Here is a 26,879-nt window from a genome sequence, read left to right as displayed (position 1 = left end):
TCCCACTGCCCCCGTCACTGCTCTCATCCTCCTCCATGAGTTAACAGGCGAATGAATGAAGCACGGGAGCCTTCTGATTTCATGGAGGCTCCCCATGCATTTCAGAACTCTGATCTTCTAGGATTCTAAAAATATGCAGAGAACCTACATGAGTACAGGAGTGCAAAGTAACTTTGCTTGCTTGTGTACCACTTGAAGAGGTAGTGCTAGGCACTGTCTTCCTCCAGGGTCAGAATGGCAAGCTGCAAACAGAAAGCTGTTTTCTTGATATCCAAGTCCCCCCCCCCCAAAAAAAAAATAAATCAAAACCAGTTTGGTGTTGATGCCCACAGACCATAGAATGAAAATGCAGTGTGTGTACTGCTAGTGATTGACTAATTTTTTTTTTTAATTTCACACCCATTTTATTGTACTAGCTGGGTGGACGAGCATTAAGTATCTGCTAGTCACTTTTCTCCTTCCTCCCTTGACCCCTCCTCTGCCTAGTGTTGAAGAGACCTCGAGCTAACACTGAGAGGACCCTTTTTGTTGGTGCAGAGCATTATATATAAGAAACAGCTGCTTAGTACGTTTTTGAACAATGTATTTGCCTAGGCAACACATTTTGGGGAGGAAATGTATCAAGAAAGACATGCTGCCAGCATTGATAATCCAAAACCAACAGCCCTCTCTAATCTTCCCCCCTTTCACTGGTAGTTGCTCGAAGCTGTCGCCAAGATCCAAGTCCCCTTGTGCTCTCCATACAAAATGCTTTCCTGCAACTTTTAGCCTATTTTAGGCGTATCGCAGGGATTAGTCCTGTGACACTCTTCGTTACTACTATCCAGTCTCTTTCCCACCTGAAAAAGGCAGCTTAAAGACTAACTTTTTTTTAATGGCATAAGCGTTTATGGGCTACAGCCCACTTCATCTGATGCAAGTAGACTCTTGTCCATAAAAACTTGATGACATAATATGCTGGTTTTTAAGGTGCTACGAGACTCTTTGTTGCTTTTGCTGCAGGAGATTAACCCAGCTACTCCCATGGGAACGGCTTTCAGATGTTGAATGAGTCTCTGAGAGAGCTGTGATTTCAGCCCAGGTCATGGAGGTTCACTCTTTCTTACCCAGTGAGTCACTCTAGCTTTGAACTCTACTAAGAATCTCATATGGTTTTCACAGAAAGCATCTTCTTTAGCTCTTGATAGCAAAGGCTTCCTTTTACTCAGAAGGGTTTCCCCCCCTTCCTCCGGGCACCATACTGTTTGCTGGAGTCATTAATAGCAAGACAGATGATGGTTTCAGAAACATACCCTTGTCAAGCACTTCTGAAATAGAGTAGCTAATGAGGCAGTCAGAGAGAGTTAAGCAAACATGAAATACTGCAGCATAGGCAGGCAGAGTGTTGTCTACTCCATGAAAGCAAATTCTGACTATTTCACAAGTAATGGAATAAAGCTGGTAATAAGGCTGGGCAACAGGCTGGCTCAATGCATGCATTAATCTAAACTTTTAGAGGCCACCTTTTCCCCCTTCTTTTTTTTCCTTTTCAAGTCCCATAGTGTGAAGTCATGCACAATACAGTGTGCTGGCCTTGAGAATGGGGTAGCAGTGAAGCATCAGAGAGGGAAGATCATTGTTCTTCTGCTGTGCCCAACCAGACCATGAGAACTATATCTGGACAGCAGCATCACCTGTGCTTCAGGTTGGATGCCCATGCTGTAGGGCAGGTGTGGGCAACCTTGTCCCTTTAGATGTTGCTGAACTACAGCTCCCATCATCCCTGGTCATTGGCCATGCTTGCTACGGTTGATGGGAGTTACAGTTCAGCAGCATCTGGAGGGCCATAGATTCCTTACTCCTGCTGTAGCCTTTAAAATAATTTTGTACATAGCTCCTGGCATGGGTTCAAAAGAGAAGTGGAAACCAAAGTGCATTAGAAAGCATGGCCTTTTCAAGTAAATTTTAGAATTTTCAAGTAAGTTTTAGAATTACGATCGCAATTAAACTCTCAGCCCAGAATGGGGAACCTCACGCCCAGGGGCTGAATGAGGCCTTCCAGGCCTTTCTCTCTGACCCTCAGGACTCCTGATGCCCCAAAGCCTTTTGAGTGATACTCCTTGCCAGCCCTGCTTTGTTACCCTCCTTTAGTATTTTTCACTGGCTGAAATGTGTCCTTGAGCTCCGGTAATGCTTCTTGCTTGCCTGGATGGAGGACCGAGGGGTGTGCGAGTATGTAGAAACTAGCTGTTTGTACAAAAGTAACATTCACATTTGTTGCTCTGTCCACCTACGCACTGGCATGTGGCCCTTGGAAGGTTGCCCAGAAGGGAATGTGGCCCTCAGGCTGAAAAAGGGCTCCCCACCACTGCTCTAAGCAATTTAACAGTCTCTTTTTTTGTACCTTAGAATTGCATCTATTCCTTTTGCTTTAGCTCTTACTAAAAGCTAAAATAATCACTTTTGGAAGAGGGTGGTGGAGAATCAAACTCAATGATTAAGAATTATTATGTGAATAGAATATATGTATTGTGTGTACGTATATTAGATTGCTTCTCTCCCCCTCCCCCCATGCATCCCCAAGAAGGTGGAATATTTGAGATAATGTCTGGGATAATGAGAAAGGAAGGTGGTGATTCAAGGGATGCAGAGGAAATAAATGAGTAGCGGTATCAGGTTGAGGCCCTACCGGAAGCCATCTAGTTGCAAAGGCCTCAGTTGGGAAGAGGTTTGCCTGGCACCCTTCTTCTCCCTTTCATCAGGATAGAGCTGTAAGAGATTCTTCTTCAGTCTCATGCTGGTTACACTCTGATGATGCCAACTGTGTGGTCACACCTGCTTCCTCTTCCCCCCCCCCCCAATGAAGGTCCCTTAAGACGTTTGGGTTATACTGGCACCGTTTTGCTGTTCTGTTGCCTAGGAGATGGCACTAACACACCTCACCCGACCATGGTGCTAGACTTGTATTTATTCTCAAGCTTGTCCAGTTGCATCTTGACAAAAGACCATTAAGGCAGGATGAGGAGGTTTCCAGTATTAAACTCTCAGAATTATCAGACTAGCATCGCTCTTATCATCTGGAACCTTAGCCAGCATTGCCATGGCTTTTAAAATAGTCATGGAGGATAGAATCTTTTTTGCTTGAAATAAAAGCAGCAGCTGCTAGATCTTTTTTGATTTCTAGGTAGGCACAGTCTCAATGACATTGTTATAATACTGCTTTCAGGACACGTTAGACTATTTTTTACAGCCTTTTACCCTCTGTTCCTGACTTTCTGGAGCATTTCAGACCTTGAACACTGATAACTACTCCTTGACTTGGCTGTGTTAAGATACGACTTTGAAACCCAGCATGCCTTTATCGGTGATTATTCTGGACAGATCACACTGCTGAAGCTTGAACAGAGCACATGCTCGATTATCACAACTCTCAAGGGTCATGAAGGTAATTTTTTTTTATTTCTGATTGATTTTTTCCTTTTGGAATGAAAATAATTATAAAAAGATACAAGTGAGCCTTCCCCATATTCTTAGGGTGGATAGCCACTAAATGCCCTCACAGCTAAGTTTGCCTCCACAGTGTCTTTCGCCAGTTTTCCGGTCTCCCACAAGAAGGGCCTGCTGGATCAGGCTAGTTTCCCATCTAGTCCAGCATCCAGTTCTTTCAGTGGCCTACAGGAAGCCCCAAAGTAGGACCTGAGTACAACCGTGCTCTCCCCACTTGTGATTCCCAGCAACTGGCATTCAGAAGCACACTGCCTCTAACCATGAAGGTAGAACATAGCCATCGTAGGTACCAGCCATTGATAGCTTTATCCTCCTTAAATTTGTGTAATCCTCTTTCAAAGCCGCCCAGGTTGGTGGCCCTCACTACTTTGTATGGAAATGAATTCCATAGTTTAACTATGTGTGAAGGAGTACTTTCTTCTGTCTGTCCTGAATCTTGCAACATTCAGCTTTGTTAGAAGTTCTAGTGTTATAGGAGAGGGAGAAAAGCTTGTCTATCTGCTTTCTCCATCCATCCATGATTTTATCCACCTCTATCATATCTCCCCTTCCTCGCCTTTCCTTCAAACTAAAAAGCCCCAGACATTGTAGCCTTTCCCCATAGTTTCTCCATCCCTTGGATCATTTTGGTTGCCCATATCTGAATAGCATCTCTCGCATCTGCGATTCTCATCTGTTACAGGATTTTAGGTTTGAGCTAGGAAAGATCTGTGCCTGAGACCTTAGAGAGCCACTTCTGAAGATGCTGAATTATATGAACTAATTAGTCCTCTTCGGAAGAACGTCTCATCTGTTCTAGCAGTGTGTGAACAGGGGGCAGGGCTGTGCTAACTAGCCTTGCCTCTTTGCCTCCTGGTACACGTGCAGTGTAAGCATCTGCTGGGAGGAAGCCTTCACACATACAACCATACGTGCAAAGCCCCCACTTGCAGATATTGACATTGCAGATGCCGTAGGACAGGGCTTGTCAATGTGGCCCAGCTCACACGCTAGAAGACAGCAGGGCTGTGGAGTTGGTACGTCAAACCTTCGACTCCTCTATTTTGCTACTGTCTGACTCTGACTCCTTCATAAATGGCAAATGTATATTAATTTATTAATATTCATAAATTAATATTAAAATATTAATTTTATTTTGAAGTCAGAGTCGGTACATTTCTACTGACTCCGACTCCACCCAAAATTGCTTCCGACTCCACGACTCCAACTCTGACTCCACAGCCCTGGAAGGCAGGAGGTGTTCTTCTGAACAGGGCTATGGTTGTTAGGAGTTGTAGTATTTGCTCATGGCATTGAGAAAGTGGATAGAGAAAAGTTCTTCTCCCTCTCTCATAATACTAGAACTCGTGGACATTCAAAGAAGCTGAATGTTGGAAGATTCAGGATAGACAAAAGGAAGTACTTCTTTACTCAGCGCATAGTTAAACTATGGAATTTGCTCCCACAAGATGCAGTAATGGCCACCAGCTTGGATGGCTTTAAAAGAAGATTAGACAAATTCATGGAGGACAGGGCTATCAATGGCTACTAGCCGTGATGGCTGTGCTGTGCCACCCTAGTCAGAGGCAGCATGCTTCTGAAAACCAGTTGCCGGAAGCCTCAGGAGGGGAGAGTGTTCTTGCACTCGGGTCCTGCTTGTGAGCTTCCCCCAGGCACCTGGTTGGCCACTGTGAGAACAGGATGCTGGACTAGATGGGCCACTGGCCTGATCCAGCAGGCTCTTCTTATGTTCTTATGACTGATCATCATGTGGCTTGTCAAACTGAGCCTATGGCCAGTTGGGGCAATGGTGAGGATGGTCTGCCAGGTTTGTAAATGAATTCTGAAATGAAGCTCTCTCAGAACTGTCATTAGAAGCTAAAATGATGAAACTGAGGTTATCATACTTTGGACACATCATGAGAAGACATGATTCATTAGAAAAGATAATAATGCTGTGAAAAACAGAAGGGAGTATAAAAAAAGGAATGCCAAACAAGAGATGGATTGATTCCATAAAGGAAGCCACAGACCTGGACTTACAAGATCTGAACAGGGTGGTTCATGACAGATGCTTTTGCAGGTCACTGATTCATAGGGTCATCATAAGTTGTAGTCGACTTGGAGGCACATAACAACAACAAAAATTTCCAAAATGTAGCGTAATAAACAATTTTAGACACTAGATGGCAGCCTTTCAAGTGCTGAGCCAGTGCTTACTCGTAGAAAACGATGTATCTATTTCGATGTACTATGCCTGCCATTCAGTAGCGTGGTTATCTTTGTATAGAATTTACACACATTATTTTGCACTAAGTGAGCATAAGAACATCTAAATTTTCTGGCGATACTGCTTATTTATTATTTTCTTACACTAATATCCTACCTTTCTACCACCATGGAACCCAAGGGGTCATACGCATGGTTTCCAGATGGTCTCTCATCCATGCACTGACCAGACCCAGGCCTACTTAGCTTCAGCAAAGTGGTGGTCTTTATGTGCCTTCAGACCATCCCCTGGGACTGACAACAGGGAACTTGGTTGTAGATCATTGTTCACCACCACCATCCAGTCACTCTCCTTAGCACCCCACTCAGGGTTTTCACTGCCCATGTGCAGTGATGCGTGGCTTGTGACAAGTGTCTCTCCACTCTGAAAAGCTTTCTCCTGAGCTAGGGCAGGAGCAAGAACCAGCCAGTGGAATGCCATTCAGATTCTGGTTCATAATTTCAAAAGTTGAGACAACACATCTTTGGGGAGTGTTGTCACACCCTGCTTTTGCACTACAAGGTTCAGAGTGGCTTATTTATAGTTCACAACTGCATCCAGAGACTGCCCAGGGCCAAGTCCCCTTAGCCTCAGCAGTTAAGCCATTTCAGCTGTCAGTTCTGCTTTAACTTGGATTCCTGCACTGAACAGGGGGTTGGACTCGATGGCCTTATAGGCCCCCTTCAGATCATTATCTGAAACAGAATGGGAGTGGGTGGGTGTCACTTACTTATCTCCTCTTACTTGGAAGGCTAACAATGACGTAGGCTCCTGCCAGAGTTGATTTTTTTTTTGCACAGCTACAAAGCATTGAGAAAAATGAGGACCAACACTGATTAACTAATTCAACTGTGCTTCTGTGAAAATTGCCAGTTTCTATGTACTTTTGCAGTAGACAATGAATGCTGAACAATGGATTAGGTAGAAATGGTCAATATTGGGGCTTTGCTGTACAAATAGGGATAATAGAGTAAAGTCAGAATACACAGCTGGCTCAGATAAGCTGTCTTGATAAAGAGGGTGATCAATGACAGTAAATTTCAGAGGTCCTTTGTAGGGAGGAAACCAAAAAGCTCTAACTGATTTGAAAGCATAATAGGGTAACTAACCATGGCCGCAAATATGAGGCTTGTGATTTCTGGCAAATGTTTTTGGGTGCCTAACTATTGTTAGTCTTACATTTTGTTCATTGCTTATCAAAAATACTTTCTTGCATTATTGGCTTATGCTGAACTTTCTAATCTCTTGAGTTTAGGCATGTTTGCCTGATGTTCATGAAACCCAGTTCCACTTATTTAGTTATTTATTACATAGTTTGTGAAGATTTAGTTATTTATTAATAGTTGGTGAAGCAGGGAATGATTGTCCAAACCAGGCAAACATATCCCTTTGCAAAAGAGGCCAGAACTCAAGAGCCCTGCTGGATCTGGCCAATGGCTCATCCAGTCCTCCATCCTATTCACACAGTAGCCAACCTGATGCCAATGGAAGCCCACAAATAGGGCCTGAGCACAACAGCACTCTTCCCAGTTGTGCTTCCCAGCAGTTGCTTTTCAGAAGCACACTGCCTCCAACAGTGGAGGTAGAACATAGCCATCATGGGCCACATTCACACTGTACATTTATTCCACTATTATTCCATTTTAAACAGTCATGGTTTCCCCCAAAGAATCCTGGGAAGTGTAGTTTGTGAAGGAAAACCATATTCCCCTTACAGACCTGCCATTCCCAGCATTCTCTGAGAAGAGGGACTGACTGTTAAACCACTCTGGGAACTGTAGCTCTGTGTGGAGAATGGAGGTCTTCTACCAACTCTCAGCACCCTTCACAAACTACACTTCCCAGGATTCTTTGGGGGAAGCCGTTACTGTTGAAAGTGGAATAATAGTGGAATAAATGTACAGTGTGAATGTGGCCATGGTTAGTAGCCACTGATAGCCTTATCTTCTCTTCCATGAATTAGTCTAATCCCCTTTTAAAGCCATCTCTGCGTCTTGTGGTATTATCAAATACTCATCCTTTTTTTCCCCATTTACCTGACTTACGAGGAATCTACAAGCTTGTATGCTTATTCCTCCTCCTTCTCCCCAACCTAGGAAGTATTGCCTCCCTGTGGTGGGATCCTATTCAGCGGTTACTCTTCTCTGGAGCATCTGATAATAGCATAATCATGTGGGATATTGGTGGAAGGAAAGGTCGGACGCTGCTTCTTCAAGGCCATCAGTATGTTACATTTTATTTTCCCAGCTCATACTTCTGCTAGTTTAGCTCTTGGTCATGTTAACATAAGGATGAGGAATATTGCTTTGTTCCCTCTTTGGGGTGACAAAAAAAAAAAAGCAAGGAGGAATCCTGTCTGGAATAGAATATTTCAGTTCTGTTCTCCAAATGGCATTATTTAATTTGTGCACTTGTTAACATTTTCCTAAAAGACAAGCGAAGCTAGAGATTTCATGCTGTATACATTTGTATTTTGACTTTTGATTTTAGCAAGCCATATATTGCACCTTACGGCAGCCATGCTGCTGTTTACTTCTGTAGTGTGCTTAAACATATGCGGTAGATTCATGGATGATACTTGACATAATAGCATTAATTTCTAGGGCTGTACACATTGCCCCCCCCCAGCCAATCCAGGGACCACCGATTCTGCCCTGGATCCATCCCCAAAGCAATTTGGGGGCAGGGTTAATGTTTAATGCCTTCCCATGGGGGAGGCATGGAGCAGCACCCTGCCAACTGCAGGACTGAATACTCTGCTTGGTAGCTGGTGAGCGGGGGATTCAATCCTGCTGGGGTCTGCTTCTCTGCAGGGAGCATGCTGGCAAAGCAAATCCCTGTAGCTTTTCTGCCTGGCACACCACCCCTAATTTTTCCAGGTGGCATGGCTTGGGCCAATCTGAGGCTGGCTTGACGTGGCTTGGCCCAAGCCCAGATTCCCCCCCCCAATTGGCCGGGTTCAGGGTTCAGCCAGATCCAGGGCACCGTCCTATTAATTTTCCAGCATTAGAAAGTTTCAGACTTTTCTTGTCCACTTTGACAATTGTCATTTTTGCAACACGGGGGGGGGGTGCAGTGGGATCGCAATCTTGCAAAGCATGTAATCGTAAAAGGTATGGCACAGTGGCTTTATTCTACTTTATTAATAATCCAGTATTTACCTGTTGCACTAAATGCCTTGCATCAAAAGAGCATAATGCCAGTGTCCTCCCACAAAAAATTGAAGAAAGTCTTGAATAGTTAAAAGGTGCATTTTCCTTCCCTTCTCTCATATTATTAATGAAAATAATATTATATTATATTACCTGCCTATAAGGTCCCAGGGAGGGTTAGATCTAAATAAGATAAAAGATTATACAATAACAAAAAACCACAATCCCAAATACTATACAACACAAACATACATATCAACAAACCTTATGGTGCTGGGGGTAGGAGTGCTAACAGCAATATCAATACCTCCAGGGGTGGCAAGGAGGTACCGCTCAAATTCTGAATCTGCATGATCAAAACATGCACAGACTGCTGAAAAGCGCTATGTACCAAAAGATTTCAAGGCTGGAACCGAGATCTGGCTTTTGGCTGGACAAAGGAAATTAACAGATGAAGTTAGCAAAATGGGTGAAAATTCACTTCTCCAAACCAGTTGGCTGTCCATTTGTTTACAAATGGGGCAGAACTATAATCAGGAAGCAGAAGAGCAGCAGACCTTCTACAGCAGGTGTGGGTAACCTGTGGCCCTCCAGATGTTGCTGAACTACAACTCCCACCATCCCTGGCTATGCTTGCTAGGGGTGATGGAAATTGGAGTTCAGCAACATCTGGAGAGCCAAAGCTTCCTCACACCTGCTGTATCATAGAATCATAGAATAGTAGAGTTGGAAGGGGCCTATAAGGCCATCAAGTCCAACCCTCTGCTCAATGCAGGAATGCTGTAGAAGATCTGCTGCTCTTCTCTTGAGCAAATCTAATCATGGAGGTTTCACTGTGAGCTATTTTATGACCAGTGGCATCAATTGTTCATTCCCCGTCTTTTAAAATCTGAAAGCAAAACAACAACAAAAAGTAAGCAACATGATTTGTGGGACTTTAGGAAAGGTTCTCAGTCAGCATGACTCTTAAGAATGTTGAGATGGAATTCAAGGAGGTATTCAATTAGTCTCTTGCATTAGCAGAACGACTTCAACTAACGAAAGGGGATTTCCTCTCCTGCACCCCCTAAATCTGTTCTGGGGGTTCCCCCAATCCTCTAGAGTAGGTTTGGGGGTGGCAAAGGGTGCATGCGGAAGGAGAAAGGGGGGAGTTCCTTGCACTAGTTGAAAGCATTCCACTAGTGCAAGAGACTAGCTAAATACCGCCCACACTTTTAAAAACCTGCAAAAACATGGTTATAATCCTGTATCAGTTGAAATACTGAAATGGAGCATGCTGTCCATTTATTTACTTATTGTACAGTGACAAGGTGCAGGCCCTTTGCTACCTCCAGCTCACTCGACAACTGGTTTCATGTTCAGCTGATGGCGGGATCACAGTCTGGAATATGGATGTTAGCCGAGAAGAGGTAGGAGTTATCACTAGACCAAGGGCTTTATTTTGTGTTCTTGCAGAGTGCAGGTAAGAAGCTAATTTTTTGTAGCCATGACATCTTTTTTTTTGTTCATATTTCTGTATTCTGTTCATGGGTATCCATCTAACTAGTCGACGGTAGCAATTTGCTAGGGAACAAAGGAATATTGGAATAGTGCATGTAGAAACGTAACTTGGGTGAAGGAAGTGCCTAATGGTGTGCTGCCATATGACATGGATTCCCCACCTCACTCCAATCTCCAGCACTCTGGGCATAGTTTCTTTTTTATAATGTTTTTGCATGACTCTCCTGGATTTCACACTTCATAGTGGGAGCTTGTCACAAGCTGAAGTTTGAATGTGTGTCCCTTGCCAGTTTGAATTTTATTTGCTTTGGGGACAAATTGAAAAGAATATCTAGCTTCTACTGGTGACCAATGTTTTACTTGCCTCAATCATAATAAGGAATTTTCCTTACAAAAATGTTTATATTTGGGGAAATGACCAAACTGGGCTTCTTTCCTGAGAGTTTTTACTGAACAAACAAATAGATAAAAGCTATGTTATCCTCCCATTTTCAAGATTATTTCAGCAGCCACAAAATCTAAAACTTTTCTTCTTAATTCAAGATGGGGGGTAGTAACGAGAGTTTACAGAGCATGCTAAAATGGCTTGCAGGCAATGCATGCAACTTATATTGTTGAGCTCCCTCCTATTAGTGTATAAAAGACTTCTGTCTTTAAAATGTCATCTTGATTAAGCTAAACTTTAGGTGCCTATCTATAGGGAAACAAATCCAGTCCTTCCATGGATTTCAAAGTATCCCCATTTTCAATGCGAACAGGAATAGAAGCTAATGTATATATAGAACATAGGTCCAGGCAATTGTTTACTTAATTGTTTTAAATGGCATCTACAGTGCTCAGAAACAAGAACAGGACATGTTTAACATCAGTTATGAGTGAAAAATGGGATGCATAATTATTTGACTGTGGAAAGCTTCAGTTTTTCCAATTACATGGTGTCTCTTCTTAATCATCCAAACAGTGAAAACTGGGCAGCTTTAAACCCTGCAGCAAACTAATAATTCAGACATGTCGAAGGAGGCTTCCTCATTAACATGGTGGTAACAAAAATGCCACGGCTAAGGGCAAAGTGTGGGAAGTGCATAAAGATCTGGGAGACAGGCAGCATTTCAGCAATCCCTCATGTATGCAGCTTGACACTAAATTAGTCTAATTACGTCTAGAGGGTGGCAATTTTTACATGGCACACTTGTATTTCAGGAACACTGCTTTTTACAGCCTGTTTCTCTCAACTATAGACCTCCAATGTATTTCTAATTTTGTTGCTGATGCAAAGGGAAAAAAAATAAAATGTGGAATCCTTAATTCCAGTGACATTCATGGAATTTGGGCGAGTTTTTTCCTTCCCCTTTTGCAATGACTTATTTAAATTTTTTTCTGTTGCCTCTTGTATTTTTAGGCTCCTCAGTGGTTGGAAAGCGATTCCTGTCAGAAATGCGAGCAGCCTTTCTTTTGGAATATAAAACAGATGTGGGACACAAAGACCCTGGGGCTGAGGCAGGTGAGCCTGTCCTGTTGCTTGCAAACTGTTTTGGTGCCTGCAGTGTTCTCTGTGTCGCTGTATGGAAATCAGTGAAGTTGGCAGCAAGGATTAATGTTTTGTGCTATACTTGGGTCAGCCCAGTAGTGTCCTATTTCTCCCCTACTCCTCAAAATCTGTTAAGTGAGAATAAACTAGTTCTGTTGTTGACCACATATCTATGCAAAGTTAAAAGATCTTTGCAAGGTCCTGATCTCTTTCCGGGCACAACTCAAAGTGCTGGGTTTGACCTATAAAGGTCTAGGTAGTCTGGACCAGCGTTTCTTAAAGACCACCATGCTCTCATATGCACTTGCTTGCCATTCAGGATTTTCATCTTGAGACCTTTTTCAGGGTGCCCTCCCCTTTGGAGGCTAGCAGGGTGAGAACCAGAGACGGAGGGAGTCTCTTTTGTAGTACAAAGATTAAAACAAAGATGCATAGTTGAGTACAGCTAATAATTGAAAACACTATGGATTTGGCTTCCTTTTTATTTTGCTTGGTTTAAGAATGCTAAATCTTGCATGTTTCTGCTTTTCAATTCTTTGATCCAGCATCACTGTAGGAAATGTGGCAAGGCAGTATGTGGCAAGTGCAGCACAAAACGCTCCAGCTATCCCATAATGGGCTTTGAATTCCAGGTCCGGGTCTGTGATGCCTGTTTTGATTCAATCAAAGATGAAGAGTGAGTATCCTTAGAAAAGACTCCTTCATTTTCCGTGATTTAACAAATAATAATAATCAAAGGACATTAAATACAACACAAATCAAAGAAACCCAAAAAGAAAAGAAAAAACAGTATATAGTACCTGAAATACATTATCAGCCAAATTATGTAAAGCTGTATTCAGATATCCATTGCTTTGCTAACAGTTAAGGTTGAAACATATTCAGTAATTTATTTATCATAAAACTTGTTACATTTATTTATATAGAGAGAGAGACTTCTAGAACTTCTGATCTTAAATTGTAGTTTTTTGTTTCAAATATTGCGCAATAATTCCTCCTCTTGTTCTAATGAGTTTTTGGCATAGAACATCCCCCCCACCCCACCTCAAAGTGCTTTTTAAGATATGAGATCTTAATAATCCTTATTTTTTGCCTGACACTGCTTTCTCATTCTTTTAAGGGTGGTACTTTTCTGCATACCATGGATGTAAGATATCAGAGGATTTTATAAAAGTTTTCTCTTGCTACTACATCAGTAAAGTATTTTGGACCATTGCTACATACTTCCTTCTATTGCTTGTCTGTTGAACATACAAAGGCGTTGCATGCATCCTAGACAACAATCCTTTTTGAGATTTACATTTCACCAGTATATTTTCAAAATTAGTCAGTTGCCTTTCTGGCCGTTGTGGCTAAGATAAAGTGCAATTTTTGATGTATTGTCAATCTTATTTTGGAAGAATTTGGCTTGTTGCCCCTTAATGTAGTTAAACTAAGCTAGAAGATCTTTTTCTTGGGTATCATAGGAGTCATTTAGTAAACAAGACAGATTAAAGCTGCAAGTCTATTATGCTTTTATCCATATGCTGTTCTAATGTGCTGTCTTTAAAACTGGTTAATTACAGGGATCTGCAAACTATGGCTGGGATTGGTTGCAGCAAGTTAGTTTCTACCTGCTAGCTGTAAAGTACAGCTCCCCCCATGATAGTGCAGATCAGTATCTGAGACAGATATTGCCTGAATTTGTATAACTCGGGCTTTATATGTAGATGGAGTTTTTCCTTTTTAACCTGAGATGCATTTCATACCTTTGACAGGTTTCCCCCTTTTCATTTTTATGACTGTTTTCTTTGTTTCTCCACCCTCACCTCACAAATATTTTTAAAGGAGATTAAATATTAAACACTTTTTCTGATAACCCTCTCCCCAAGGAAACTGTGGATTTTGACCAGAAATATGTATTACAAAAGACGGCCTACTGGGACAATTGGCTCAGCTAGGTTTTTTTGGTGGGCTCTTGTTGGGTCCATATCAGGTGTTTAGGAGGAGTCTTAGTAAGGAGGGACATGGGTGATGCCACCCCAATTTCAGTGATCACAGGTAGAGGGAAGTATAGCCATGGGGGGATGGTGAATTACCATAGAAGATTAGGGTAACACTATCTACGCCTTGTTCCTCCCTCCCATTCCTCTCATGGATGTGTTCCTCATTGTGCATCTGCTGTGCCCACTGGCCTGTGTGTGTTGCTCTTTAATGCCAGATTGGTACACAATAAGACTATACTCATCCATGATTTGATCATGGATGAAGGTGCCTATTTGGTGTGCATTACCGAGACCTGGGTGGGTGAGCTGGGAGGAGTTGATCTGACCCAGTTTTGCCCACCTGGATACTCGGTGCAGCACCAACACAGGCTGCAGGGATGGGAGGGGGGAGGAGTTGCTGTGGTCTACAGAACTTCCATCTCTGTCACCAGGAAACCACTTTGTCTGGAGCTGGCTGTCAGGGCTTGCACCTGGCGTCTGGCCGAGGAGACAGTAAACTGGGGTTGCTGTTGTGTACCCTAGTTTCCACCCTTCTGCCCAGCAGGTTCTCTGACTGAGCTGGCCGAGGCCATCTCAGCTGTGGTATTGGAGGAGCCCAGAACGATAGTCCTGGGTTATTTCAATGTAGCCTCCATGATGACCATGGGGCTGTCTCAAGTTGTCACCGGCCCAAGGGCAGGGCACACCTTCAACTTGGTTTTTGCTCCAGATGGAGGAAGGGGTGGTCTGGAGATAGGGGGTGGTGGATGTCACTCCATTGTCATAGTCAGACCACTTACTGGTGAAGTTTAGACTTGTAGCTCTGATCCTTCCCTGCAGGGATGGTGGACAGATTAAGATGGTCTGCCCCCGGAGACTAATGGAATCCACTGGATTCCTGAATGCCCTGGGGGGGTTCCCAGTAGATAGAGCAGGTGACCCTGTTGAAGCCCTTGTCACGCTGTGGAACAGCGAGGCCCGTCGGGCTCTTTACACAGTTGTCCCCGAGCGCCCTCTCTGGCACTGTGGAGCCCTGTTTGCACCTTGGTACACCAGTGAGCTAAGGGCAGTGAAACAGACTGGATGATGGCTAGAGCGCAAGTGGTGAAAGATGTGCTGTGAGGCTGATCGGGCACAAGTAAAACATCGTAACCATGCCTACTGTGTGGTGGCGAGGGCAGCAAAAAAGGCTCACTTCTCTGCCTCCATCGCATCCCCAAGGAGCCGTCTGGTGGAGCTTTTCTGTATTGTCAGGAGTCTGTTGACATCAACTCCAAGAAATGGAGTCTTAGTCACTTCCGAGGCCCACTGTGAATTGTTTGCAAGGCACCTTGAGGGTAAAGTTGCTCTCCTCCGTAGCAGTCTTGATGCCCCGTCTGCATCTACTGTAGTCTCCAATGAGGTGTCCAGTGCAACGTCTGATGCAACTGTTTCCATTGATGCAGCCTGATGACGTAGACAAGGTGCTTGCAATGATGCAGCCAGCAACGTGTCCTCTAGATGCTTGCCCTCCTTGGGTTGTTAAAGCTTGCCAAGGGGGTTTGACCAAGTGGATCCAGGGTGTGGTGAACACATCATTGCAGGAGGGAGTGGTTCCAGCCACCCTGAAAGAGGCGGTGATCCGACCACTCCTGGAAAAGCCCACCCTGGACCCATTGGTCTGCAACAATTACTGCCTTTTTAGGGAAGGTGATTGAGAGGGTTGTGGCACAGCAATTGCAAGTACTCTTGGATGAAACAGATTATCTTGACCCGTTCCAGTCTAGGTTCAGGCCTGGCTATGGGACTGAATCGGCCTTGGTCGCCCTGATTGATGACCTTTATCGGGAGAAGGATGGGGGAGTGCAACCCTGTTACTCTTACTTGGTCTCTCAGAGGCTTTTGATACCATTGACCACGGTATCCTTCCAGGCCGATTTGGTGAGATGTGTATTGGAGGCACTGTTTTACAGTGGTTCCAACCCTATCTCCAGGGTCATTTTCAGAGAATAGGATTGGGTGATTGTCTTTCGGCCCCCTGGCAGTTGTGCTGTGGAGTACCATCTTGTCCCCCATGCCATTTAACATCTATATGAAGCCCTTGGGAGTGGTCATCAGGAGATATGGGGCAAGGTGTCAGCAGTACGCTGATGATACCCAGTTCTATTTCTCCATAACATCTGAATCGGGCGAGGCCGTGCAAACCCTGGACCACTGCCTGGACTCGGTGGTGGGCTGGATGAGGACCAATTAACTGAGTATGGATCCTTGTAAGACTGAGGTGCTGTGGATTGGTAGTTCCTGAGTTCAGATAATTCATCAGTTGCCTGCTTTGGATGGGGTTGTACTCCCTCTGAAAGAGTAGGTCCATAGTCTGGGGGTGCTCCTGGATCCATCTTTGTTGCTAGAGTCCCAGGAGACCACAGTGGCTAGTAGTGCCTTTTACCAGCTTCAGCGTTTCTGGACTGGGACAGCCTGACCACTGTTGTCCATGCACTGGTAACATCCAGGCTGGATTACTGTAATGTGCTGTATGTTGAGGTTGGTCCGGAAGCTGCAGCGGCGGCGAGACTGCTCACTGGGGCAGGGTATCGCCAACATGTCACCCTGCTGCTGAAATAATTGCACTGGCTGCCCATTTGCTACTGGACCAAGTTCAAGGTTCTAGTTTTGGTGTACAAAGCCCTATACAGATTGGGACCAGGATACCTGAAAGACCGTCTTATCCCTTATATACCCAGTCGATCACTGCGCTCTGCAGGTGAGGGCTTCCTGCAGATACCATCTTATCAGGAGGTCCATTCTGCACAACATAGGACATGGACCTTTAGTGTAGCGGCACCTACCCTGTGGAATTCCCTCCCCTTAAATATTAGGCAGGCGCCATCTCTGTTATCTTTTCAGCGCCTATGAAAGACCTTCCTCTTTCAACAAGCCTTTTAAGTTGAGACCTTATCCCAGTCTGCTTCCGTGTTGGGATTGCTTTTTAATATGCTTTTAAACCTTTTTTTAAACAATATATTTTGTATCCTTTTAAAAAAAAAATCTTCATAACGTTTTTAAAAAATGTTTTTAAAGTTGTTTTGTTTTGATGTATTTTAATGTCTGTTTTTATGATATTTTAAAGTGTTTTTAGTGCTTTTCTTTGCTGCCTTGGGCTCCTGCTGGGAGGAAGGATGGGATATAAATAAAATAATAAATAAAATAAATAATAGATAAATGTGAATTTTTATAGGCAGTAGTTTCTCCAAGCAGGAACACTGAAACTCTTTCCATGAGGTTTTGCAAAGTGACGCTGGGCTTAATTTTTTTTTTTATTTAAAAAAATTAGAATTCATGATAAAACCAGATTATTGGCCTGGAGGCTTACCCCTTTAGGAAGCTCAGATTGGTAGTTTACTTTTCTCCTTCAGCAGCCTTCATGACAATTGATCTGATCCAAATATACTATCAAAAGCAAATTCCACTTTCCTCTTAATGCTTAGTGAGAAGATCCATAACTCGGCAAGATACAAAATTTATTTACCTGGATTGTCAGAGTAACTTTTCCATAAGCCAAGAAGTTTTATTTCAAAAAGGGGTCAGAAAGGTCTGTTATATTCCATTTATAAAATGCTGCCTAATTTCCAACTGTTCCTGACAAAGCTTGTTGACTCTTCAGCATATTCTGTGCATACATGGTTTGGAGTAAGAGCCACTGAACTCAATAGTTCTTTCTTCCGAATAAACATACATAGATTCCACCAAAATTGTGGGTTAGCATACAAATCCTCTATGGCTAACTAAAATCCAACTTTTAGCTCTTAATTATAAATGCAAAAAAAATTTCCAAGCAGTTTTACTGTTTAGTCTGAAGTAGGAATTCCATCAAAGTAAAGCGGAGTATCCAGTTTGTACATGATTTTCCTCCCCATTTAGTTCCTTGCAGTTCAGGCTAGTCGTTTCAAATGTTAGAATTGAAGGCCTTTTTCCCCAGTGACTCTTGTGACCTGCAGAAGAGCATGTTCCACTTTCCACTACCCCAGCCTTGTTTTTTTAAGCTGGAATCTCTGCTTGCTCCTGTTGATTAACATTGACAAAATGTGCCTCCCCACCTCTTGAATTTGAGCTAAATCAACACAGTCAAACTTAAAACTCACCTGAGCTAGTAATTTATCTTGTCACCTGAGACTAGCTAGAGCAGGAAAGGCTTGTTGCTATAATTACCCTGGTGAGTGGATCCCTCCTCCCATTGCCCCCCCCCAGCAAGTTCATGAAGCAAAACAGAGCTGCTACCACACCAGTTCATATAAATTCCAACTGACCACCACCTACTGATGATGTAGAAGTATCCTGTATAAGCTAGCAGGCCAACCAAATAACTTTCTCAGCCTCACTTAACTTATGGCACTGCAGTAGCCTTCCCTAGGACTGCAAGTCTCAGCAGCCCAGCTAGCATGGCCAATGATCAGGGATGATGAGAGTTGTAGTCCAAAATGTCTGGAGGGCCACAGGTTGGGGAAAGCTGCATTACAGCATTTGCACTAGTCCATGAGAAACAGTGAAGAGTCTTTAACCCATCATATCTTTAAAAAATAAGGAGAAGCATGTAGACAACAATTACTGTTCTTCTCCTTGTATAAAGACTCACAGATCAGCAGTGGAGCCAAAGGTCTGAATATTCCACTCTAGCATATTTAGAACTGATTAGGACCTTAATGAACTGGCTAGTTCTTCAAATGTCATTCAAATAATGATGCTGATCCTAGGCTTGACACATTAGTTTTTCAGAAATCTTATTTCCCTGAAGTATTTTTGTATTGAAGTAATATCCTGTGCCTGGTCTAAGAAACATCTAGCAAGTGGCCGTTATTTAAACTTTTTTTTTCCTCCTCAAGTCGAACTTCTTTGGCAACTTTTCACGAAGGAAAACATAACATTTCCCATATGTCCATGGACATCTCAAGGGGACTTATGGTGACATGCGGAAGTGATCATGTAGTGAAGGTATGATCATTTTTGTTTTCTTTTTCTTCCGTCTTGGCCAAGATAGTTTTAGCTAGTGACTAGCAAGTAGCACATGCAGTTTCATTAACACAGGGTAGCAGATATGAAAATATTCAGATAGGGACTAAGGGGGAACCCAAATAACTGGGGCTCAAGGATAACTAACAATTTTTTCTAGCCTTAGTATAGTTCTACAGAGATACAGTAAGCACAATGTCTTGGTCCACTAAAGCTGTTGAGCATTCTGTCTTTGATGGCAGGGATTTAGTCATCCGGGGTCTCAGGAGGTCTTAGACCCCTTATTTCTTTGGGAGCTGGGTCCCAACAGGGTCCCTATGTCTCCAGCATCCTACAAGTGAATAAGCGTGAAAGGGGAAAGTGTTAGCCAGTGAGAAGAGTCTTCTAACATGCTTCCTTTTCTTTTCCTGCTGATTGGAACCAAGCAGAGTGAAACGAAGCGAGCCAGTCTCTGAGAAGACTCCCCTCAATAGCTAACACTCTCCCCTTTCATGTGTATTGACTCGTAGGATCATCTGTTATTGTGGGAGAAGGCATTAACAAGGATCTCATTCTCAATCCAGCAGCCAAAAGGGGGGGAAGGGTGTGGCTCTGACTATCATGAAGGGACCGTGCACTTCTGAATTTGCCACTGCACTACTGTTTGACGGGTTGCACAAAGTGTCTAGTTGTTTGCCAGGCAATGCCTCTTTTAGCTCCCCGCCTTTTATTTGTGGTTGTTGCAATAAAGCTTTCTCAAACCATTTCTGTATGATTCCTTGTAGCGGGAAAAGTGGCATCCTTCCTGTTAGTATTATGCAGATGCCATTGTAAAAAACCAGTGGCTGCTCTCCAACATTACTCATAGGAAGCTGACTTATACTGAGCCAGACAATCCATCTAGCTCAGTATTATCTGCACTGACTGGCAGCAGCTCTCCGGGGTTTCAGGCAAGGAGTCTCTCCCAGTGTACCCGGAAGTGTTGGAGATTGAAGCTGGGAGCTTCTGCATGAAAGGCAGATGCTCTTCTGCTGAGCTACGACCCTTGCCTTTGTGCTTCTTAGCTGTCAGTGATTAACAAATACTATGCAACCTGTCCTCTATTTTGACTAATTTTCATAAGAATTTGCCTGATAATCTCACCAGTCAGTTTATCTCGTTTTCTGAATAAGTGGTCTATTCATTCTCCAGACGCATGATTTAATTCCTACAATTTTCCCCAAAGTTTTGGAAATATTCCAATATTTTAAGAAGATTAATTGTTATGAAGGTAGTCATTTTCAATGTTATTTTAAAAAATTGCCATGCAGAAAGATTATATCTGCCTTTGAAGCATGAAGAAAATCCCCTGTACTCCTTAAATTCACCATTTAAACTTTTTTTTTTGCTCCATACTCACTACTTGCTAATCAGAATCCAGTCTAAAATCTGGTGTGCTAAATAACAAACTTGTAATAAGCAATGCACAATGCATTTATGATACAAAATACTAGAGTTAAATAACCAACTAACGTATGGAAACTGTAAGTGTAATTGTTCTTACCTTTTATTCATATGTTGCCTGCTAGATTGGCTCCCCAAACCCCATTTTGTTCTATGGTAATGGGCTGTCTTTTAATTATTTATTGTGAGCCCCTTTGGAGGCCTGTATCTGATAGAAAGATAGGATATAAATCATTGGTCTTCAACTAGTAGGTCAGGACCACCCTACTGCATTTCAGCCTGACCTAAGGTGGGCCTCACCAGCAGCACTACTACCTTACAGATATTTGGTAAAAAAAGAAAAAGAAAAAATTAGGCTGCGAGACCCAAATACATGTTTAGTTTTTCTGCTGCTGTTATTATTATTTCAAACATACATTATCAATATCCTTAATAACAAATCAAAGTAAATATTAAGATATACATTATACCAGGGCTGTGGAGTCGGAGTTGGGAGCAATTTTGGGTGGAGTCGGAGTCGGTAGAAATGTTCCGACTCTGATTCCGACTCCTTCATAAATGGCAAATGTATATTAACTAGTAATAACAAATTTACTGTAGTAAAATGGTAGCACAAGGCATTTCATCACCACCATGTGAATCCAGAGCTTGGAAAAGTTACTTTTTTAAACTACAACTCCCACGAGCCCAATCCCTGGGGCTGATGGGAGTTGTAGTTTAAAAAAGTAACTTTTCCAAGCTCTGGATTCACGTGGTGGTGATGAAATGCCGTGTGCTACCATTTTACTACAGTAAATTTGTTATTACTAGTTAATATACATTTGCCATTTATGAAGGAGTTGGAGTTGGACAGTAGAAAAATAGAGGAGTCGGAGTCGAAGGTCTGGCTTACCGACTCCACAGCCCTGCATTATACAGCCACAAGAGCGGCTGTATACTATAGCCAGCGTGGATTTTTCGCATTCTGCAATGCTAATTTGAAAATATCCCCATACCATTCTTATGATTCCCATAAGCTCATTTCAAAACAAAACCTTACGAAACTTATAGTCCTGCTCTCAGAAACGCGTGCTTAACAACCCTCCAAGTTTTCATGGCGATACACAAAACAGAGAGAATCGAGGGTTCAAAGTGTAAAAAGAGAGAAAAGAGAGACCCCTTTGGGACTTTTTTCTGTCAGAGTTCTCATTATCTGTTGAAATTAATTAAAAATCAGCTATGTTCACAGAGTACCTGTAATCCTATTACTGACCTTGCCCCATACTCTGACCTTCATTTTCTACAGTTTAAACATTTAAAAAATGCCTGGCTGATTTTTAATTAATTTACGACATTTTGGCTTGAACTCAATGATAATGTTGGGCATGCTCAGTAAGAACCAACTGTCAGTGTTCTAAAAGCCAGACTCACAGATGCTTGGCTAATCAGGGGGCCACATCCACATCAGACCTTTATTTCACTTGAAATAGTCATGGCTTCCTCCAAAGAATCCTGGGAAGTGTAGTTTGTGAAGGGTGCTGAGAGGAGACTCCTATTCCCCTGACAGAGCTCCAGTGGCCAGAGTGGTTTAACAGTCAGCCACTCTGACTGAAGCTCTGTGAGGAGAACAGGGCATCTCCTAGCAACTCTCAGCACCCTTTGCTAACTACAGTTCCCAGGATTCTTTGGGAGAAGCTATGACTGTCCAAAGTGAAATAATAGCCTTGTGTGGATGTAGCCAGGGATACCTTTGGTTTACATTTGTGTGGGAGGCTATATGTGCCTGCTATAGAATAAAAAGGTGGGGGAAATGCTGAAAAGCAATTATACCGTTCACAGTGTTTTCCTTTTGGAAAGAGGATTTCACTCTGCCCAGTGCCCACCCACACAATCTCCTTCCCTCTCCCTCCCCCCTTTCCCACTCCCAGGTCTGTTTCACCTATCCTAAACATGATTGCACAAAAATTAATCCTATTGCACTCAAAAAGTATGCAAATGATCAAGCCCACTCTCCCTTCCCCCCTCTTGCCCCTTCGTTGGCCCCTCCCTCCCCTCCCCCCATGGTCAGTTTTACCTATCTTAAGTATGATTGCATGGGAGTAAATCCCATTGAACTCAATAAGCATGCAAATTATCAAACCTGCCCTTCCATCCTCCTTCAACCACTTTCCTTTTGCCCCTTCCCTCCCCCTTCGTTTGCCCATCCCCTTCCAATCCCCTCCTTCCCCCCCTTCCCCCACCCTTTCTCCTTCTGCTCCCCTTTCCCCTCCCTTTCTCCTTCCCTTCCCTCTCCTCTCCCCTCCCCCTTCTCCTTCCCTTCCCTCTCCTCTCCCCTCCCCCTTCTCCTCCCTCATGGGCAGTTTTATGTATCCTAACCATGATTGCATGGGTGTAAATCCCATTGAATTCAATAAGCATGCAAATGATCAGACCTGGCTTTCTCCTGTCCCCTCCCTTCCTCCTACCCCCCTCCCCTGCCCACTCCAGCCTGCCTTCCCTCCCTCCCTGTCCCCGGTCAGTTTTACCTATCCTAAGCATAATTGCATGGGAGTAAATCCCACTGAACTCAATCAACATGCAAATCATGAAACCTGCCCTTCTCCTCCCCTCCCCCTCCTGCCTGCTCCCATTCCCATCCTCCCCTCTGCCCTTCCCTTCCCCCTCCCCCCTCCCCATTCCCCCCTCTGTCCTTCCTTCCCTTCCTCCTCCCCCCCCAATCCTGCTGTCAGTTTCACCTATCCTAAGCATGATTGCAGGGGAGTAAATCCCACTGAACTCAGTAAGTATGTAAATGATCAATCCATTCTCAGCAAACTTGCACAGGATCCCATTTCTTACCTCCTGGATTAAAAAGCAGAGAAATTCACTAATGGGCAAAACCAACCTAAATTATGTTTGCATTTTGACAAATTTGTAGGGCAGTACAAAGGAGAGGAGGTCAAGTCTTCTGCTCCCCTGGTGCATTCACTATAGCTGCCCGATTTCCCTGCTTTTTAAGTTTGGTAGAAATATCTGTGGGCTATATAGGTACGTTCCTAAACCATAAGTTTTTTTGCCTATTGGTGAATATACATATATACATGCCAAATAAAGTTATTTAATCAGTAATATGGAAAACACCATCTAGCTCTTAATTATTAAAAAAAACAGAAGAAGGGAAAAGGAGGAAAGAAAAAGAATGAAATAGGAGGCAAAATTCAAATTCAAGCAGAATACGAAAATATATATCTAAAAAGTAACCGTAAATCACATCTCATAGCATCAAAGAAGGGTTATAACTATCCCCCACTGCTTGATATTCCAGTTCTATAAATTGTGCCCAGTCCTGTTCAGATCTCTTTACTTTTTTTTCCTTGTTGACCCAAAATAAATCGAGTAATTTTACTCAGAACAGCCATTTCCCACAATTTGATAGACAATTCTCAAACAAAGAATTTCTTCTTTCTTCCAGTATTTTGCATAGAGAATCCATGCTGCCGCTATCATATGTAATAACCTATCTCCTCCCCCTTTTGGGTCCCCAAATACATGTTTGAACTAAAGGTGGCCATTAGGTCTAAAAGGGTTTAGCCTACTGCCATATATCATCGTGTCTTATTTTGTATTTCAGATATGGGACATGACACCAGTAGTGAGCTGTGGCCTTGCAACTGGCTATGCCTCCCGTTGATCTGGGCACACCTTATGCACCAAATGGATACACTTCCTTCTGTGACTCTTGCCACAAAAATGCCGGCTGCTTGACTCTGTGAATGCTGTTTTCTCAAGTTGGGACAGCCTGTTTTGTTTCTGTGGAGCAGAATTCTTCTATAGGGCTTACCAGGAAACAGCGGAGGGTGCTCAACTACAAGTTCACAGCCTATGGAACAACACAGAAAAGGCTTTAAGTGCAACAAAAACACCTTGCTGAGAGAGACCACTCCTAACTTCATTTACATGTAGTGTTCCATGTGCTTTTCTCTGCTAAAATAATACTGTACAGTGGCTAAGGGTAGAAATGAATGTCGTGACAACAAAGTGTGCAAATAGTTGCAACTTATTCTCAGTCCTTGTGAACCATCCCTGTAGATTACTATTATCTTATGAACGGTCACTGTGAAGGCTGCCTCACAAACATCTGAATATAGCTTTGACAGAAGGAAGAAAGCATCCCTCCACTTCCACTCCCAGCAGCATTGCAGTAAGGGCGAGAATGTTGATAGATTTTGGGGGGAGCATTTTCTGTGAATTCTGTTTATCTTTGCAGAGTTGTTCAGACTGTTTGAAAATTAAGTCCGAGTTGTCTTTTGAGGAGATTTTTGTTGTATCTAGCAAAAACCAAAATCATGACATTTTTTCCGTAATGCTGAAAGCGAACTGACATGTTGCATCATGTGCCTTACAGGTACAGATATGTTACGATAGAGACTAAGTGAAATCAACAGCTTGCACACTTTGAATGAACTTGTGTTCTCTCCCCAGAATATGGAATTTTGTGCTTTTTCTCCTTAAAAAAGCATAATCACAAAGTAGTGTCATCTTCATCTTTTTTAAGGCCAGTGCTGAAATGCTTTTAAAAACATTTCAGCAATAACTAGTTTTGTGCTGGGACCACAGATATGGGCACCTGCAATTAAAAATGGATGGAATGAGTAGTAGCAGAGAGTTGTGAGATTAAAATCCTAATTAACTTTGAAAATAAAACTAATTTGTCATGTTGCACTACAACATTATAGGGAGAAGAGGATTATCTTTTGTAACCTGAGCATTCTTTCAAATCGCTCTATTCATTTGCATCATTAGCACTGTTAAGTTGAAATTCTTGGAAAAAATGTAGCTTGTAAAATCTGGTTGGGAGCTCACAAGCCTTAATGAAATAAAGCTACTGCTAGTTGCTTGAAAGTCTGTTAAAAATAAGTGGCAAAGGTTAGTTCATGTAGGCTAATACATCTGAACTTCTCAAGCTCCCTCCAATTAGATAGCAATATCTCTTGTCTCAATGTATAGTTTGCAGTTTTATCTCTAGGGGTCTTTACTGAACGTTGTGTTAAAGGGGAAAAAAGAGATTCGGTGTTTGTCATGGAAAACTATCATAAGGCCAGTGTTAATTGTACTGTTTTAAAAGTGTGCAAGTAACTAAAGAATCAAGTCTTTGTGTGTGTTAGGGAGATGCATATGAGGAACAGAAGCATAATATTCTGAAATGTAAGATGAAATTATGTGTCTGGTGGAGATCATCATAAGATAGGGACAGATCAATATTACGTGCTATAGATGCGGGTTTCCCAACTGTATACTGAAAATCAAGAAAAAAGATGGCATTAGTCATAAGTTTCTAAGTTAATATACAACTGGGGGTAGAGGAGTAAAAAATAAGTTGGCAGGATCACATGTTTCAGCAACTTCACTTGTATTTTAGTGTAACGTTTAAAGAAAGCACATCTTTATAGAGAATGTTGGCACATTCTTAAAGCCCGGGACAATGGCCCCATCAAACTGGTAAACCCATCCTTCTCAACGCCTTACTGGATTGTATGAGAAGCAGAACTGTACTTGTATGGATTATACCAGAATGAGTTACTTCACCTCAGTGCTCAGAGAGACAGTTTATCTGGAAATATGCATCTGTGTTATGAAAGCTACCTGACTTGAAAGCATTTGTATCTCCCCTCCCTCCTTTTAAATGGCAGTCATCTTGGAGCATACTTTATCCTTTTTCCGTCATGGAAACGTGGGATAACTTGCTGGCAGTACATGGGTGCCCATTGATGGTTATTTCAGCATCAGAATTTGTGCATACAGAGTAAATTCTCTGACCTGATTTTTTACTCTCTTAATTCTTAACAGTATAGACTAGTACAAAACACCTGCTTTCACCTCTTGACAATTGCACTAATAATCTTCTGTCAATATTTTGCCAAAGGATGCTGAATTTGTTCCATGATTGAGGCATTTAAAAAATAAATAGAATTTAACATGGAGGTGTTGGCTGCAGCTGGATACATAGAGAACTTTTGTTGGGAAAACACCATTTTGCTTGTATATTTCCAAACATCAACGTTCTCCAAATAAGTCAAACCCTTCCCTGAACACTACATTGCTTGCTTGCATAGAAAACAAATTTGAGGTGGGCAGGCAGAGAAGGACAAAGATCATGCTGTGCACTGTAACAATAACTGTCCTTGTACACTTTAAATGTGCAATTATTTAGACTTGATTTGACATACTTACCCCGTTTTTTCCCATCAAGCCTTTCTTCATGGGGGAGCAACAAGTACTTATGTATTTTTTGTCTGATAGCTGTGTTCCGTGAAATACTGTATCCATTATCTGAGACACTCTGTTGCTGTTTTTTGTTCTCCCGATTGTCTTTTGAAAAAAAAAACCCTTTGAATATTGTACAATAAAATTATTTCCTGATAGTATTCCCCCCTCTCTTCTGGTGGCCTATCTTTTTTTGAGGGGGGGATGGGGAAATAACTGTTCAGTGTATACATGTGCCTCAAAAGATTGTTCCAATGGATGAGCAGAAATAAATGGCTTGCTATAAAGGCTACAGTAGAAAAACGGTCCACGTTGGAATGGCCATAATGGGGATGGGAGGGAAGGAGGGATAGAGAATGCAACATCAAATGCTT

General features: G+C 42.6%; 1 protein-coding gene across 7 annotated transcripts in view; it reads left to right on the top strand.

Moving 5' to 3' along the window:
- WDFY1 (WD repeat and FYVE domain containing 1) overlaps positions 1–26,666 on the top strand; it is a 51,382-nt gene extending 24,716 nt beyond the window's left edge. For all 7 annotated transcript variants that reach the window (XM_061636799.1, XM_061636795.1, XM_061636797.1 and 4 more), the window contains 7 exons: positions 3,312–3,424; positions 7,831–7,957; positions 10,190–10,295; positions 11,786–11,887; positions 12,460–12,590; positions 18,735–18,843; positions 23,873–26,666. In XM_061636799.1, the coding sequence (XP_061492783.1) occupies positions 3,312–3,424; positions 7,831–7,957; positions 10,190–10,295; positions 11,786–11,887; positions 12,460–12,590; positions 18,735–18,843; positions 23,873–23,932 (748 nt within the window). In that variant the 3' untranslated portion in view covers positions 23,933–26,666. The remainder of the gene's footprint in view (positions 1–3,311; positions 3,425–7,830; positions 7,958–10,189; positions 10,296–11,785; positions 11,888–12,459; positions 12,591–18,734; positions 18,844–23,872) is intronic.
- Positions 26,667–26,879: the final 213 nt, after the last annotated feature.

This window comes from Rhineura floridana, chromosome 7 (assembly GCF_030035675.1).
Source record: "Rhineura floridana isolate rRhiFlo1 chromosome 7, rRhiFlo1.hap2, whole genome shotgun sequence".
Classification (NCBI taxonomy): Eukaryota; Metazoa; Chordata; class Lepidosauria; order Squamata; family Rhineuridae; genus Rhineura; species Rhineura floridana.
Note: the sequence above shows the minus strand (reverse complement) of the source record. Positions and strands in the feature narration are given on the sequence as shown.